The sequence below is a fragment of the Myxocyprinus asiaticus genome, chromosome 10 (genome assembly GCF_019703515.2).
Source record: "Myxocyprinus asiaticus isolate MX2 ecotype Aquarium Trade chromosome 10, UBuf_Myxa_2, whole genome shotgun sequence".
NCBI classification, from domain to species: domain Eukaryota; kingdom Metazoa; phylum Chordata; class Actinopteri; order Cypriniformes; family Catostomidae; genus Myxocyprinus; species Myxocyprinus asiaticus.
This window is the reverse complement of record NC_059353.1, coordinates 46,776,823-46,793,020: the sequence shown is the minus strand read 5'-3', so window position 1 is coordinate 46,793,020 and position 16,198 is coordinate 46,776,823. Positions and strand designations below refer to the sequence as shown.

The following is a 16,198-nucleotide window of genomic DNA, read 5'->3' as shown; positions in this document are numbered from 1 at the left end:
AGAAGGAATTATGGAACATTCTTCCTTACAGAACTGCTTCAGCTCAGCCATATTCTTAGGATGTCTGGTTTGAATGGCTCTTTTGAGGTCATTCCGCAGCATCTCTATTGGGTTAAGGTCTGGGCTGTGACTGAGTCACTCCAAGAGGTGGATTTTCTTTTTTGGAAGCCATTCTGTAGTGGATTTACTTCAATGTTGAGGGTCATTGTCCTGCTGCATCACCCAACTTCTACTGAGCTTCAGCTGGCGCACAGCCATCCTGACATTATCCTGTAGGATATCTTGATAAACTTGGGAATTCAGTTCCAAGAGATTCCAATGATTCCTTCAAGTCTTTAGCTTTCACGCTAGGGTTCTTTTTTTACCTCATTGAGCGTTTTGCAGTGTGCCCTTTGAGTCATCTTGGCTGGACGGCCACATCTAGGGAGAGTGCCCAAAGTACTAAATTGTCTCCATTTATAGACAGTTTGTCTAACTGTGGACAGATGAATATCTAAGCTCTTCAAGATAACTTTGTAACCCTTTCCAGCTTTATTCAAAGCAACAATTCTTGAATGTAGGTCTTCTGAGGTCTCTCTTTTTGTGAGGCATGGTCCATGTCAGCAAATGCTTCTTGTGAATAACAAACTCAAAATGTTTGAGAGCTTTTTATAAGTCAAAGTAGCTCTAACCCACACCTCCAGTCTTGTTTCATTAATTGGATGCCAGGTTTATCAACTCCTGACTCTAATTAACTTTTTTCAAAGCACTGTGAATGTTTAATGGGATGTGTTCAATAAAGACATAAAAGATTATAATTGTTTGTGTGATGTTAGCTTAAGCACATTGTTGTTTGTCTATAATTGTAACTTTGATGAAGATGAGATCACATTTTATGACCAATTAATGCAGAAAACCAGCTTATTTCAAAGGGTTCACATACTTTTTCTTGCCATTGTATCTGTCTATACTTATATCTCCGCATCAGAATATCGTAGGAGACATGGGAGTGGATTTGTTTGACTCTGGCCAGTAAGCAGCCATTTTGTAACATCCTAGCAACTGCCTAACCACTCCCTAGCAACCAGATGGAACAACCTAGCAACCAAATAGCAGAGCCCTGGCAACCATCCAGAACAACCTAGCAACTGCATGTCTTGTCTGTGTTTATCTGTTGGTCTTTTCTATCTATCTGTCTGTCTCTCTGTCTGTCTATTTGTCTGTCTTTCTAAGTTCCAGTATTATTTGTCTTTATAACTATCATGAAAAGGCAACTTGAAAGACAAATTTCAAACAAGGTGACAAAAAAAACAAAAACCTTTAGGCAAAGTGAAAGAGCCAATAATGTATATAGCAATGACTTGAGCTGCATTACATCAGTCCTTTGGTTTTGTAACGGTTTAATGTCTGGCACGCACAGGTGATTTCCGCATACATTCTTGAAGAACGCAGATGGGTCAAAGTTAACAGAGTTAACTTTGTTAACGGAGTGGTGGTGGCATAGTGGGCTAAAGCACACAACTGGTAAGCAGAAGGTTGCCAGTTCAATCCCCACAGCCACCACCATTGTGTCCTTGAGCAAGGCACTTAACTCCAGGTTGCTCCAGGGGAATTGTCCCTGTAATAAGTGTAAGTCGCCTTGGATAAAAGCATCTGCCAAATGCATAAATGTAAATGTTAACATACAACCAGTGTGAAAATGAAGGACCCACTGAGCAGCTGTACTGTGAGCCCATAGTCCATACCCATTTTTATTCTATTAACCCTTACAAATATGTTAAACAATCAACTTCATTTCTATCTTTTCTATCTTTTACAACAAATGGTATACATATTTGATTTGGGTTATTGTCGGTCCTGCTTTAGATTATTGTATTGATTATTTTCTTTCCTTTTTCTTTGTTTTAATCTATTTTTAAATTAAGCTTTTATTAATTTTTCTTCATTTATTTTGATGTTCTTCAATTATTTTAAACTCCTGTATGTGTTTATTTCTAATTTTTGTATTCTGCATGTGTAAAGCACTTTGAATTACCATTATGTATGAAATATGCTATATAAGTAAACTTGTTTTGCCTATTGTTCTTTATAATAATGTGTTACAGTACAATTTTACTGTATCAGGACTTGAAGAGGCTCACCAAGAATGGAGAATATTTCTGTAAAGAGCTCTTGGCCGTGTTTCAGCAAAGGTACTGTAACATTTTTACTGCTGTCTCACAGGGTATGTACAGTTTGTTTTGTTCTTTTTCTTTGGATGACCTCTATACTTTGTATTCACCAGAGAAGAGAATAAAGAGAAAATAACATAGTTCTTCAAAAACCTGAAAATGTACTTTGAAATGTGGTGCTTTGGATAGAATTTGAATGACCTTAGAAGTTACTTTTTTACTTGTTGCTTGACTAAGGTGACGAATGGATGAAAAACTGCTTTCTCAAACTCTATAGCTATCCACAGTTTTTGTGTGTTTTGTGTTGTTCAGTTGTTGTTGGGATTTCTGCCGATTTAAATACGCCAACCAGGTAATGTTATCTAGCTGGCTGACACATATGAGGTTTAGTTGAATTTGTGTATTACAACATGTACCATAGTTTTTTAGTGAAAGCATGTGTATTAATTTATAGCTGTCATGAAGTTACATATTAGCGGTGTAATATTATTGTAAACAGAAAATAAAAAAACTAAACAAAAATCTGAAAAATATAATTTGGTTTCTATAGACTATATTTTTCTAAAGACATATAAAATATCCCAGCAAACACAGAACATTCCCCAAACGTTTGCGTAAGAAATTAAACAGAACGTTAGCTAAGGGTTATTTTTAGGTTTAATTTATAACGTTCAGGGAAAATTCTGGGAATCAAACATTGTTAGCTATGATGCTGGTAAAAACAACATTAATCATGTTTTTATGAGTCACTGAAAATGTTGTCAGGGCAAGTACAAATCTAAACAAATTTTTATTCAATAACTTATGACAATACTTAATGTAATGGGCCTTATTCATGACACACAAGCAGAATGAATTTCAGTGTAAATGTCTTCTATATACTGTACGTTCTTGCGTAAACTGTCCCACTGAATTAAATGCAATGATGTAGATAACATCTTTTCATAGATAACCATCAATACTGATTTTATGTAACATAAAATAACAAAATAAGGTCTCATCTATGAGCCGATTACTGCTGCTATAAGCCCCATCTGCTATTTACAAAATATGCAGTCCAGCAGAAAAAGCTAAACAAATAAACTGATATATATGTTATCAACCCTTGATGAGGAGGATCTCAACTTTCTAAAGACATCTAGATTGAGCTTCTAGTCCACTCAGAGGCCGAGATATTCAATGAAACAATAGGGGTGCTGCATGAACTGAAAATTAGACTGAATGTCTATGGATGAGCACATCTGTGAGGGATAAAATGCATAAGAGCACCACCTACATTTCAGATCGGCATTTTGTGACGGAAGGTGATAAGAGGAAAAATATTTTTTTCTAGTACTTGCTGCCACCTAATGGAATAAAAAAAGACTATTTGGAGGGAGCTGGAGTGAACAGAACCAGAATTACATGCTTACAAAGTTAGGACAAAAAGAAAAAAAAAGATTTAAAAAAAATCTATTCATCATAAGATTATGTAAACATACAATATTATTTATGAATAATTGGAGTATTATTGAAACATTTCTGATGATAATTACACAGTTTTTGTACATGGTGAGCTATAAAATTGAGTGTGAAAAACTGCAAGCGGCATACCACTTTTACTCTCAATGTGAGTAAAAGTGGTATGCCAACTCTTACGATTTTTCCATCCAAGTACTATTATTACAACTTGTCAAGAAACTGTGCCGTTATGCCGATAAACACTTCTATTTATCGGACAAGCAGCCACGGTTATCAGCCAACTCAGAATAGCCAATATTGGCCGATATATCAGCTGGATCAATATCGATCTATCACTACAGTTTATCATAGAGACTTTGGGGTTGGGCTCTTTTGACTTAAGCCAGTGAGCCACTACCTATGGCAACCACCCAGAACACCTTAGCAACTGCATAGCAACACTCTGGCAATCACCCAGACACCTTAGCAACTGCATAGCAACACTCTGGCAATCACCCAGACACCTTAGCACTGTGGTGGAATTTCACATGGTCAAGCACCACTTACGTTTGCTTCTGAAAATTTTAAAATCAAGTTTATAATTGATGTGGGTTGGTATGTTTTTTTATCTGACTTATTCATGAAATTCAGCAAATCTTGGGTGAACACACAAAAAGAAAAAGACCAGTATGCCATTCGAAATTGTTTCTCATTCAAATGCACATTAGTGCCATTTACAACACCACAGGCATACACTTAGTTAAATGGAAATGTGCCTTGTTTGTTCACAGCTTGATAATGCCATTGAAAAATCAGGAAAGCTTGTTCTCACAAACTGAAATGAGCAAATTAAGGAATTATGGACAGAGGACACTTTCCTTCCACTTATGTTGAAGAGCTGCCTGTTTTTACCGTGGAAAAATCATTCAAAGCTTAGATCCGGTTTAGAGCGAGTGAAGGAAAAGATCACTGACCACAGTGTTGAAGGATTCAACTCCAGGTTTTGACCCATGAAATTCCATGACTTCTCCAGTCATGTGTTAGTACTGGATAAGGATTTAAAATTCAAGTTAGACCGATTCGCTAATGAATCATTCAGAACAAGTGTGAATCGGTTCAAGCGATTCATTGAAATGAACTAAAAGGAATATTCACTCACAAATCGGATGTCACAATGGCTTACAAGTTTTTCTCTACAAGAGGAATATATAAAACATTAAGCCAATAAAATATTTAGACAGCATAACTAGAAAATTGTATTCACCGTAGAACTTTTAAAATTGTATTGTTTTCCTTGAAAACAATTGTAAATGACCATGGTAACCCTGTAAACTAAATACAGCTGTAAGGATTTGGATTTCATCCAGATGTATTCCTTTATTGTGATTAAACAATATTTTATCTGTGATCTGGCAGCACAATACACTTTTCTTTTTTTTTTAGTTTAAAACACCATATATTGCAAATGTTTTAGATTGAAATCGACACCAATGTGGTAAAAAAAATATTTCAAACAGCTTAAGAGTAAAAACAATTTTATTGTAGATTTTTTTCTTTCATGTTTGAGTTTAATAAATGTTTATTGCTAAAATAAAATCAACAAATGAATGGATACAAAACTTAAATCAGATATTTCAAATCGACTGATGAAGGTAAATAAAATGATACATGTGATAACTATGCTTATAAATATGATGTCTTAGTCATTGACAGTTTCAAATGGATCTCATGAAGTGGTGATGGATCTAAAATGAACAATCAGCAACTCCTCTTTAGTCAGGCCGTCTTTGCACCACTATGAAGTGCCACAAACTCTCTCCTGACATTAGCGAGGAAAGCAGAAAAATTGTTTGTCTCCTGGAGTCTGCGCTCTAGATATGCCATTTTCTCCAGTGGAGGATCGCAGGAGATGACTGGGGAAAAACAATAACATTGATGTTTTAGCTCTTATTTCAGTCATTATAAAAGTACAAATTAATGTAGCTCATTTTAAAAGAATATGGCTATCAATATAACATGCATAACACGTCAGTGTGTTTATGATCAACATCAATATTTGTATAAATGTACAAGGGAAAGTGTAAATGCTGTAAATGGTCAAGTTTTTCCACCATTTTGCCTTCAATTTTTAGATGGCCATGTGATGCGATTCATTTTTAAAAAGTACAAATATTCCATAAATTCTCTCAAATAATACAAAGTCATAAAAACATCATAACTATAAAATAATTTCACTAAATTATGTTTAGATAGAGTATAACATGTCATATTGCATGATTGTCAATTTCCTAAAAGTCTTAAATATGAACTTATATTCTGATCTGTCAATATAAAAGCTAAATGCTTGTGCTTAATCAAATACAGGAAGTAATTGGTTAAATTCAACAATACTTGGTTGGTAAGTGTACTTTTTTATTTTATTTTTTAAACAAGTATGGGTCAATTAAAAAGATCGAAAGAGGAGTATTTACTGTGGTAAACGCCCTCCGCATCAAGCTGTAGGAGGAATGTATGGACGATGTCAGGATCTTTACGACTGATGTTCCTGAAGACAAACTGGAGCTTCTCACCTGCACATAAACACAAGTGTTGTTGGTACACGGACAAACCTTAAAGCTCCACTGCTGCGCTCAGTCAGTTTATATCTATGTGAATTGTTTATTCAGTGCAACATCAGGAAGTCAGCCTAAAGCTAGAAAGTAGACTTTACCTTGGATTTTTCTTATCTCAAGACTCAGGTGTTTCTGAAAGACATCCTTACATTTGTTCAGCTTCTTCAGTCTGTCTTTGTTGGCTTTATTTTGTGACTGAATCACTATAAAAAGGTATGAAACAGCCACATAAAGAACATCACTGACGTCAGTTTTTAGTAGCAGAATTTCTTAATTAAATGCTTGTTTAGATTTGAGGTTGCAGAGCACTTTGCATGTGCACTTAAAGGAATAGTTTACCCAAATATGATGTAGTAAAGGCTATGTCATTGAATGAGAGGAAAGAAAGAGCCACACACATTCCCTGTTTTTGGCCTGATCCCTCTTCAGCTTCTCAATCCTCTGAATTAAGAGTGCTTTGTGGTGCTCCTTGTCTTCAATCTCCGAACCAACCTCAAGATGTACAGTCCTCTTCTCTCTCAATAATGATGTTTTATCCTTCAAATCTATTAAAAAACACAAACATGATTATTTGACTGCCCATTACAAACAACGCAAATATTAAATTACAGTCATGTGAAAAATGTAATTAAAATGTCTTCTATTTTTGTGTATTTTTCATACTAAATTGTTTTAGATCTTCAAACGAGATATAACATAAAACAAATGCAACCTGAGTAAACACAAAATACAGTTTTCAAATATATATTTTTATTGATCCAACATCTATATTACCCATGTGAAAAACTAACTGCCCCCTTAAACTTAATAGCTGGTTGTGCCACCTTTAGCACCAACAACTGCAACCAAATGCTTCCGATAACTGGAGATCAGTCTTTCACAATGCTGTGGTGGAATTTTGTCCCACTCTTCTTTGCAGAACTGCTTTAGTTCAGCCACATTGGAGGGTTTTCAAGCATGAACTACCTGTTTAAGGTCCTGCCATGGCATTTCAATCGGGTTCAAGTCAGGACTTTGACTAGGCCACTCCAAAACTTTAATTTAGCTGCTTTTGAGCCATTCATAGGTGGACTTACTCCTATGCGTTGGATCATTGTCTTGCTGCATATTTCAGTTGCGCTTGAGCTTCAACTCACGGACTGATGACTGGACGTTCTCCTTTAGGATTTTCTGTTGGAGAGCAGAATTCATGTTTCCCTCAATTATTGCAAGTCGCCCTGGCCCTGAAGCAGCAAAGCATCCCCACACCATCACACTACCTCCACCATGCTTGACTGTAGGTATGATGTTCTTTTTGTGGAATAAGGGTGTTTGATTTACACCAGGTGTAACGGGACACCTGTCTTCCAAACGGTTCCACTTTTGACTCATCAATCCACAGAACATTCTCCCAAAAGATTTGAGGATCATCAAGGTGTGTTTTGGCAAAATTCAGACAAGCCTTAATATTCTTCTGGGTTAGCAGTGGTTTTCGCCTCTCCACTCCTCCATGGATGCCATTTTTGCCCAGTGTTTTTCTGATAGTGGAGTCATGAACAGTGACCTTTATTGATGCGAGAGAGGCCTGCAGTTCCTTGGATGTTCCCCTTGGCTTTTTGGTGACTTCCTGGAGTCGTCGCTGTGCTCTTGGAGGAATTTTGGAAGGTCAGCCACTTCTGGGAAGGTTCACTACTGTGCCAAGTTTTCTCTATTTGGAGATAATGGCTCTCACTGTGGTTCTTTGGAGTCCCAGAGCCTTTGAAATAGCTTTGTAACCCTTCCAAGACTGATGTATTTCAGTCACCTTTTTCCTCATCATTTCTGGAATTTCTTTCAACCTTGGTATAGTGAGCTACTGGGGGTCAGACCTTTTAGCCAACTTCACGCTGCTGAAAAAGTTCTATTAAGTGTTGATTTGATTGAACAGGGCTGGCATTAATCAGGCCTGGGTGTGTCTAGTCCAGCTGAACCCCATTATAAATGCAGTTTCATAGATTTGGGGATTTAGTAACTAACAGGGAAAATACTTTTTCACACAGGCCCAGTTGGTATTGGATAACCTTTTTGCTTTAATAAATAATATTATCATTTAAAAACTGTATTTTGTGTTTACTCAGATTGCCTTTGTTTTATGTTAAAAACAGAACAAAACACAGAAGAAATCAGGAATAATTTTTCACAGCACTGTACATGTTGTGTAGAGTCAGACAAGTGTGCCTGTCATCATCTCACCTTCTTGATATGCATGTATTCTGTCAAACATGGTTTCATCCTCCTTGCATTTCTTTATGCAAGTATCTGTGTAGAAAAAAAATGTGCACATATAAACACTTACAGTTGTGCTCAAAAGTTTGCATACCCTGGCAGAAACTGTGAAATTTTGGCATTGATATTGAAAATATGACTGATCATGCAAAAAAATTCCTTTTATTTAAGGATAGTGATCATATGAAGCCATTTATCATCACATAGTTGTTTGGCTCCTTTTTAAATTATAATGATAACAGAAATCACCCAAATGGCTGTGATCAAAAGTTTACATACCCTTGAATGTTTGGCCTTGTTACAGACACAAGGTGACACACACAGGTTTAATACGACGATACTTGAACAAAAATGAGCTGCATGGTCGAATTGCCAGAAAGAAGCCTTTACTGCGCCAATGCCACAAAAAAGCCCGGTTACAATATGCCCGACAACACCTTGACATGCCTCACAGCTTCTGGCACACTGTAATTTGGAGTGACGAGACCAAAATAGAGATTTATGGTCACAACCATAAGCGCTATGTTTGGAGAGGGGTCAACAAGGCCTATAGTGAAAAGAATACCATCCCCATTGTGAAGCATGGTGGTGGCTCACTGATGTTTTGGGGGGGGGGGGGGGGTGTGAGCTCTAAAGGCACGGGGAATCTTGTGAAAATTGATGTTATCAGAAAATACTGGCAGACAATTTGCATTCTTCTGCACGAAAGGTGTGCATGGGACGCTCTTGGACTTTCCAGCACGACAATGACCCTAAGCACAAGGCCAAGTTGACCCTCCAGTGGTTACAGCAGAAAAAGTTGAAGGTTCTGGAGTGGCCATCACAGTCTCCTGACCTTAATATCGTCGAGCCACTCTGGGGAGATCTCAAACGTGCGGTTCATACAAGACGACCAAAGACTTGGCATGACCTGGAGGCATTTTGCCAAGATGAATGGGCAGCTATACCACCTGCAAGAATTTGGGGCCTCATAGACAACTATTACAAAAGACTGCACGCTGTAATTGATGCTAAAGGGGGCAAAACACAGTATTAAGAACTAAGGGTATGCAGACTTTTGAACAGGGGTCATTTCATTTTTTTCTTTGTTGCCATGTTTTGTTTTATGATTGTGTCATTCTGTTATAACCTACAGTTGAATATGAATCCCATAAGAAATAAAAGAAATGTGTTTTGCCTGCTCACTCATGTTTTCTTTAAAAATGGTACATATATTACCAATTCTCCAAGGGTATGCAAACTTTTGAGCACAACTGTGTAAAGGGCTGGGCAATACATTAAATATTCACAATACATTTTCACATCTCAAAAGTATTAGAGGCTTATGTTTTAATAGCAAATTAAACTTGAGAAGCAAAAATGTTAGATATGCATGAATCAGTTCAAACTGTATGTTTCAATTAATAAAAAAAAAAACTTCATTTGTGTCACTTAATGTCTACGGAAGTTACTGTGTGGCATTGTCACATATCAAAACGTTTTAGTACAAAAATATGTTGATAAATATTGACTTTTTTACTGTGTGTTGTTATATTGATACATATAAATGAACACGTTTAAATAAAAAGTCTTCTTGTGTTTGTTTAGTGAGAAATAGAGTGGAAAACATGCCTAGATTTTATTGTTTAACTTTGCACATGCAACATTTTGAATCTAATTATTTGAAATAATGGTGCCTGATTGAAAAAAATAAAAAATAAAAAAATTAAGGAATATTCTGGGTTCAATACAAGTTAAGCCCAATTGACAGCATTTGTGACAATGTTGATTACCACAAAAAATTATTTAAATTTGTCCCTCATTTGTTTAACCCTTGTGTTGTGTTTGTTTGAACCAACACCTTTTGTGTTGCCGGTCAAAAATGACCGGCCCACTAAGACTGTTAATATATCTCTCATATTGCATTAATTATCCCAAGATACTGCATTAGATCTTTTTGTCAACTTCTTTTTTAGTAATTGTGACAGGTTTTGTACTTTTTTTTTTTTTTTTTACATATATTAAAAATATATTTTTATTGATAGAATTAATTGAACTGGGCTAATCATTGAGATTTATTTGCACAACAAAACATAGAAGACTAAACATTTCCTGTCCTGTCCTACCTACAGTTTTGCATTAATAATATCACTGTTGAGAAACACATTAGATGTTAACCGAACAACAAACCATGGATGACACGAGACATTAAGCTCCGGCTGGGAGACCCTGACTTAGCCTTCAGGTCTGGTAATGATGAACTGTATAGTACAGCCAGGTCCAACCTGAAGAGAGGCATCAAGGAGGCAAAAGCAGCCTACAGGCAGAAAATTTAAGGACACTTCAGTAATGGAGACCCACGACGAGTATGGCAAGGTATCAGCACCTCACAAACTATAAAGGCAGTAAAGACCCAACCAACACCAGCAACAGCGACTCACTAGCGGAGGAATTAAACCACTTCTTCACCCGATTTGAAGACATGACGGATGAGACCGGGTCTGCACTGCAACCATCTACTGACAGCCTGGCACCTTCTGTCACCACAGCTGATGTCAGGAAAGTGCTCCGTAGTGTCAATCCCAGGAAGGCCGCCGGCCCGGATGGTATTCCGGGGAGGGCACTCAGAGATTGTGCGGATCAGCTGGCGGAGGTATTTTGCAACATCTTTAACCTTTCCGAGTCAACGTGCACTGTCCCCAATTGCCTCAAGTCTGCCACCATTGTGCCTGTCCCAAAGAAGACAGCTATCAGCTGCCTTAATGACCTGTGGCTCTCACCTCCACTGTGATGAAGTGTTTTGAGAGGCTAGTTCTAAGACACATTAAATCGACACTTTCTCCTGCTCTGGATCAACACCAGTTTATATAGAGACAACAGGTCAACAGATGATGCCATCAACACAGCTCTTCCTACTGCGATGAATCATTTGGAGCACCCGGGAACATCTGTGAGGAGGCTGTTTGTGGACTTTAGTTCTGCATTTAATACAATCATCCCCAGAAGGATGGTAACCGAACTGCTCAACCTGGGTGTCATTGACTACATATGCATATGGATTAAGGATTTTTTAACAAACCGAACACAGACTGTCAGGCTGGGGACCCATTACTCCTCCACTCTAACACTCAGCACTGGAGCTCCACAAGGTTGCGTGCTGAGTCCTCTACTCACTCTACACCCACGACTGTACACCAACCCATCGCACAAATACAATAATTAAGTTTGCAGACGACACCACTGTGGTGGGGCTAATATTAAATGGGGATGAGTCTGCCTACAGGGAGGAGGTGGCTGAACTTTCAGAATGGTGCATCAATAACAACCTGGCACTTAACACCTCCAAGACAAAGGAGCTCGTTATTAATTTCAGAAAAAAGGAGGAACCTGCCCCTCTGTACATCAGGGGAGAAATGGTGGAGAGGGTGACCAGTTTTAAATTTCTCGGCACACACATCTCCCAGAACCTCACATGGACTGTAAACACAACATCTCTGGTGAAGAAGGCACAGCAGCGGCTGTACTTCCTGAGGACATTGAGGAAAACCAATCTGTCCCAGCAGTTGCTTGTGAACTTTTACCACTGTTCTGTCGAAAGCATACTAACTTACGGCATCCTGGTGTGGTATGCTGCTTGCACTGTGGCCGAGAAAAAAGCTCTGCAGGGAGTCATCAACTCAGCACAGAAAATCACCGACTCACAGTTGCCTTAACTTGAGAACATTTACAAAACCAGATGTTTAGGTCGGGCCAAAAACATAATAAAGGACTCTTCTAACCCCGGAAACTACCTCTTCACTCTGCTGCCATCTGGAAGGTGCTATGCTCTTAAGACATGCACCTTCAGACTCCTGAACAGTTTTTATCCGAGCGCCATCAAAGAATTGAACTCTAATTAATAAGGAGACTACACATTATAAGTTGCAGGATTGTGCAATAATACTACTGCTTTTTATTGACTGACTATTTATATTTTTGTATATTTTTATGCCCTTTTGTCTTTATTTGTTGTATGTATGTTTTCATTTATGTGTGTACCAATGAGGAGAAGCACTAAATTTCATTGTACAGTTGTGTAATGACAATAAAGGTATTCTAATTCTAGAATCTGGACATTACAATGGATATAGTTGATCCTACCAATTCTTAAATAATGCTTTTTAATTAGCTGACAAATTAGAACAGTTTTGTTCTCATAATTTGCAAATCTGTTACCACAACAATTATATTCAGAGTTGGTAAAAAAATAAAGATGAGATGAGCCATGTGTTATGTATCGTTGGTTAGTAAAATGCAATGAGCAAATTTGTTTCACCCAGAGGCCAAACTGCAGTGAGTTTTATTCTATGAAATTCCCACAAACACACATAAATATAATAAACAGGAGTGTTTTTTTGGTCACGTTTTTCCTGATTATTTCCTATTATTATTTGTTATGTTGTGTGTGTTTGTGTGTGTGTGCAAACACATTCATATGTTCTCATCTAAAGGGATGCTCCTGAACACTTAATATTTCTGTATTTTGTAGTCTATTCCATTCATTTCCAATGGCCGGTCATTTTTGACCAGGAACACAACAAATGTAACAAAGTAAAATAAAACCAAGAAAATGGGGAAAATGTGTCCAATTTTTGTGTTTTCAGATACCATTTGTGTACAAAGTCAAGGAATTTTATTCCAATTGGATTAAGTATAAAAAAAATAAATAAAAAAAAGTAGTTATGGTATTTCAGTTCAGGCACTTACAGTGGAAGTGAATGGGGCCAGTCCATACTTGCTAAAATACACATCGTTTCCAAAGTATAGCCACAAGACAGAAACATTATTCAATAAGATTGAAACATGTCTTATTGGTGTAAAGTTTCTGGACTGGTCCCATTCACATCCATTTTAAGTGCCTTGCTTTTCGCAAAATAGAGGAGGGACGAGTCTAAATTCTTTTTTGTGGAATGCCACAAATGCTGATAACTGAACTTAACTTGCATTGAACCCAAAACACTCCCTTAAGCCAGTTCAAAGCAAGTACATTGAATATCTTAAAAAGTCCAGATGACAATAGAAGGAACACGCACCCAAGACAGATTTCATGTAGCGTCTGTGTTCTTGACAGAGCTCTGCAGCCGTGTCATTGAGCACCTCTCCCATCGCCTGATCGAGCAGTTTGGTCCGGATCTCCTCCAGCCTGCTGTTGAACTGCTCCACCACGTTATAATCTCGGATAGATGCCATACTGAGCTGCAAATCCAACCAAACAACAACAGGTCACATTCAGGGTATGTTTACTGCATATTATTACACACTGTCTAATCTAATCCAACCTAATTTGGATTATTATAGCCCACGTTAGTGGAAAACCAGGGAATATTTTAGGGAATTTTATAATTGGGATTTCAAGACCTGGAAAAGCAATGGAAATGGTTTAATATTCCGGCTGATCAACAAAATCGTGATTACCACAAAAATGTATACTGACGCGAACATCAAGTCTTTTTTCTTAAAAAAAAAAAAAACACAAATCTGGGTTACAGTAAGACACCACAGCTCCAATTTAAAAACATGCAGTTGGGGTGTTGTTATTTTTTATCTAGTTATTTTCAGCTCTACTATATTTAATCAGCAAGAATTTGCTCTTTGTGATTTTATATCTCTATAAAATTATTTTAATCACAAGCAAGTGTAAATTCATGGGGCAAATCGTGTGGGAACCATGTACAACTCTGGAAAAAATTAAGGGACCACTGAAAAATGATCAGTTTATCTGGATTTACTATTTATAGATGTGTCTGAGTAAAATGAACATTTTTGTTTTCTTCTATAAAGTACTGACAACATTTCTCCCAAATTCCAAATAAAAATATTGTTCAGAAATCAATATTTGGTGGAATAACCCTGATTTTCAATCACAGCTTTCATGTGTCTTACTCTCAACCAGTCTTTCACATTGCTGTTGGGTGAATTTAAAAATTCAGGCAGCTCGGCTTCGTTTGATGGCTTGTGGTCATCCATCTTCCTCTTGATCACATTCCAGAGGTTTTCAATGCGGTTCAGGTCTGGAGATTGGGCTGGCCACGACAGGGTCTTGATCCGGTGGTCCTCCATCCACATCTTGATTGACCTGTCTGTGTGGCATGGAGCATTGTCCTGCTGGAAAAACCAATCCTCGGAGTTGGGGAACATTGTCAGAGCAGAAGAGAGCACATTTTCTTCCAGCATAACCTTGTACGTGGCTTGATTCATGCGTCCTTCATACAGATGAATCTGCCCGATTCCAGCCTTTCTGAGGCACCCCCAGATCATCACCGATCCTCCACCTGGTCATCTAATGGTTAGACGGAGACCTGGAGAGGCCTTCAAGCCACAGTGTCTCGCACCCACTGTGAAATTTGGTGGAGGATCGGGCAGATTTGTCTTTATGAAGGACGTGTGAATCAAGCCACGTACAAGGTTACCCTGGAAGAAAACTTGCTCTCTTCTGCTCTGACAATGTTCCCCAACTCTGAAGATTGGTTTTGCCAGCAGGACAATGCTCCATGCCACACAGACAGGTCAATCAAGGTGTGGATGGAGGACCACCAGATCAAGACCCTGTCATGGCCAGCCCAATCTCCAGACCTAAACCCCATTGAAAACCTCTGGAATGTGATCAAGAGGAAGATGGATGACCACAAGCCATCAAACAAAGCCGGGCTGCTTGAATTTTTAAATTCACCCAACAGAAATGTGAAAGACTGGTAGAGAGCAACACACATGAAAGCTGTGATTGAAAATCAGGGTTATTCCACCAAATATTGATTTCTGAACTCTTCCTAAGTTAAAACATTAGTATTGTGTTGTTTAAAAATGAATATGAACTTGTTTTCTTTCATTATTCGAGGTCTGAAAGCACTGCATCTTTTTTCTTATTTTGTCCAGTTGTCATTTCTACAAATAAATGCTCTAAATGACAATATTTTTCTTTGGAATTTGGGAGAAATGTTGTCAGTACTTTATAGAATAAAACAAAAATGTTTATTTTACTCAAACACATCATACAAATAGTAAATCCAGAGAAACGGATCATTTTTTCCAGAGCTGCATTACATCTCTATACGTGATGGCAGATCTCCAATTCAATGTCTTTTTTTCTCATTTATAAACACTGCGACTGTGCAAATATTGGTAAAATACCGTTTTAATATGCATCACGCCTATTTCATTTACTCACCAGTTGTATGGAGCCAAAATAAAGGCAACTTTTAATTTCGTTGTTTTCAAAAATCCGCGCCCGGAACGTCAACAACAGTTGATCGGGAAATGACGTCAGTTAAACGCGACGCGTCATAGTTATAACAAAATAGTTGCATTTTAGTGGTAGTCTTAAACTGTTAATAGTATACATATAACATTAATGTATTGCACTTGTTCCCTGTTCATATCAAAGTTTTATTTCGTTTCCCCTTCTTTCAGTGGTTTGTTATTGTTCCTGCAATGGCAATATAGAGCAGCGCCCTCTAGTGTTTCCTTCAGGAACTGCACTGCGCATTGTGTTGTTTTGTTTCCTGTGTATCATTTAAGAATGGTCTGATCTATTCGTACATACTCGTTTTCCCATATTCTTTTACATATTCGTGCAAACTTGCATCATCCCAGTCTATCTCTTCTTTCCTTTATGATAGATACAGCATAGGATGCGAAGATCAACTTCAGCTCCTAGTTAATTTTTCACAGAACTTGTGTAATTACACAAAAGTATTATTTCAGTCAAATCAAATTTGTTAATTAAATTTGTATGCC

At 37.6% G+C, this 16,198-nt stretch overlaps 1 protein-coding gene across 1 annotated transcript; it reads right to left on the bottom strand.

The window, feature by feature from the left end:
- Positions 1-5,119: 5,119 nt before the first annotated feature.
- On the bottom strand, positions 5,120-15,783 carry LOC127447648 (kinetochore protein Spc25-like). Its single transcript, XM_051709612.1, has 7 exons — positions 15,630-15,783; positions 13,498-13,660; positions 8,414-8,479; positions 6,601-6,747; positions 6,301-6,405; positions 6,062-6,160; positions 5,120-5,503 (listed from the first exon to the last, which is right to left on the bottom strand). The coding sequence occupies exons 2-7, from the start codon at positions 13,652-13,654 to the stop codon at positions 5,367-5,369; spliced, it is 711 nt and encodes a 236-aa protein (XP_051565572.1). The 5' UTR covers positions 13,655-13,660; positions 15,630-15,783; the 3' UTR covers positions 5,120-5,366.
- Positions 15,784-16,198: the final 415 nt, after the last annotated feature.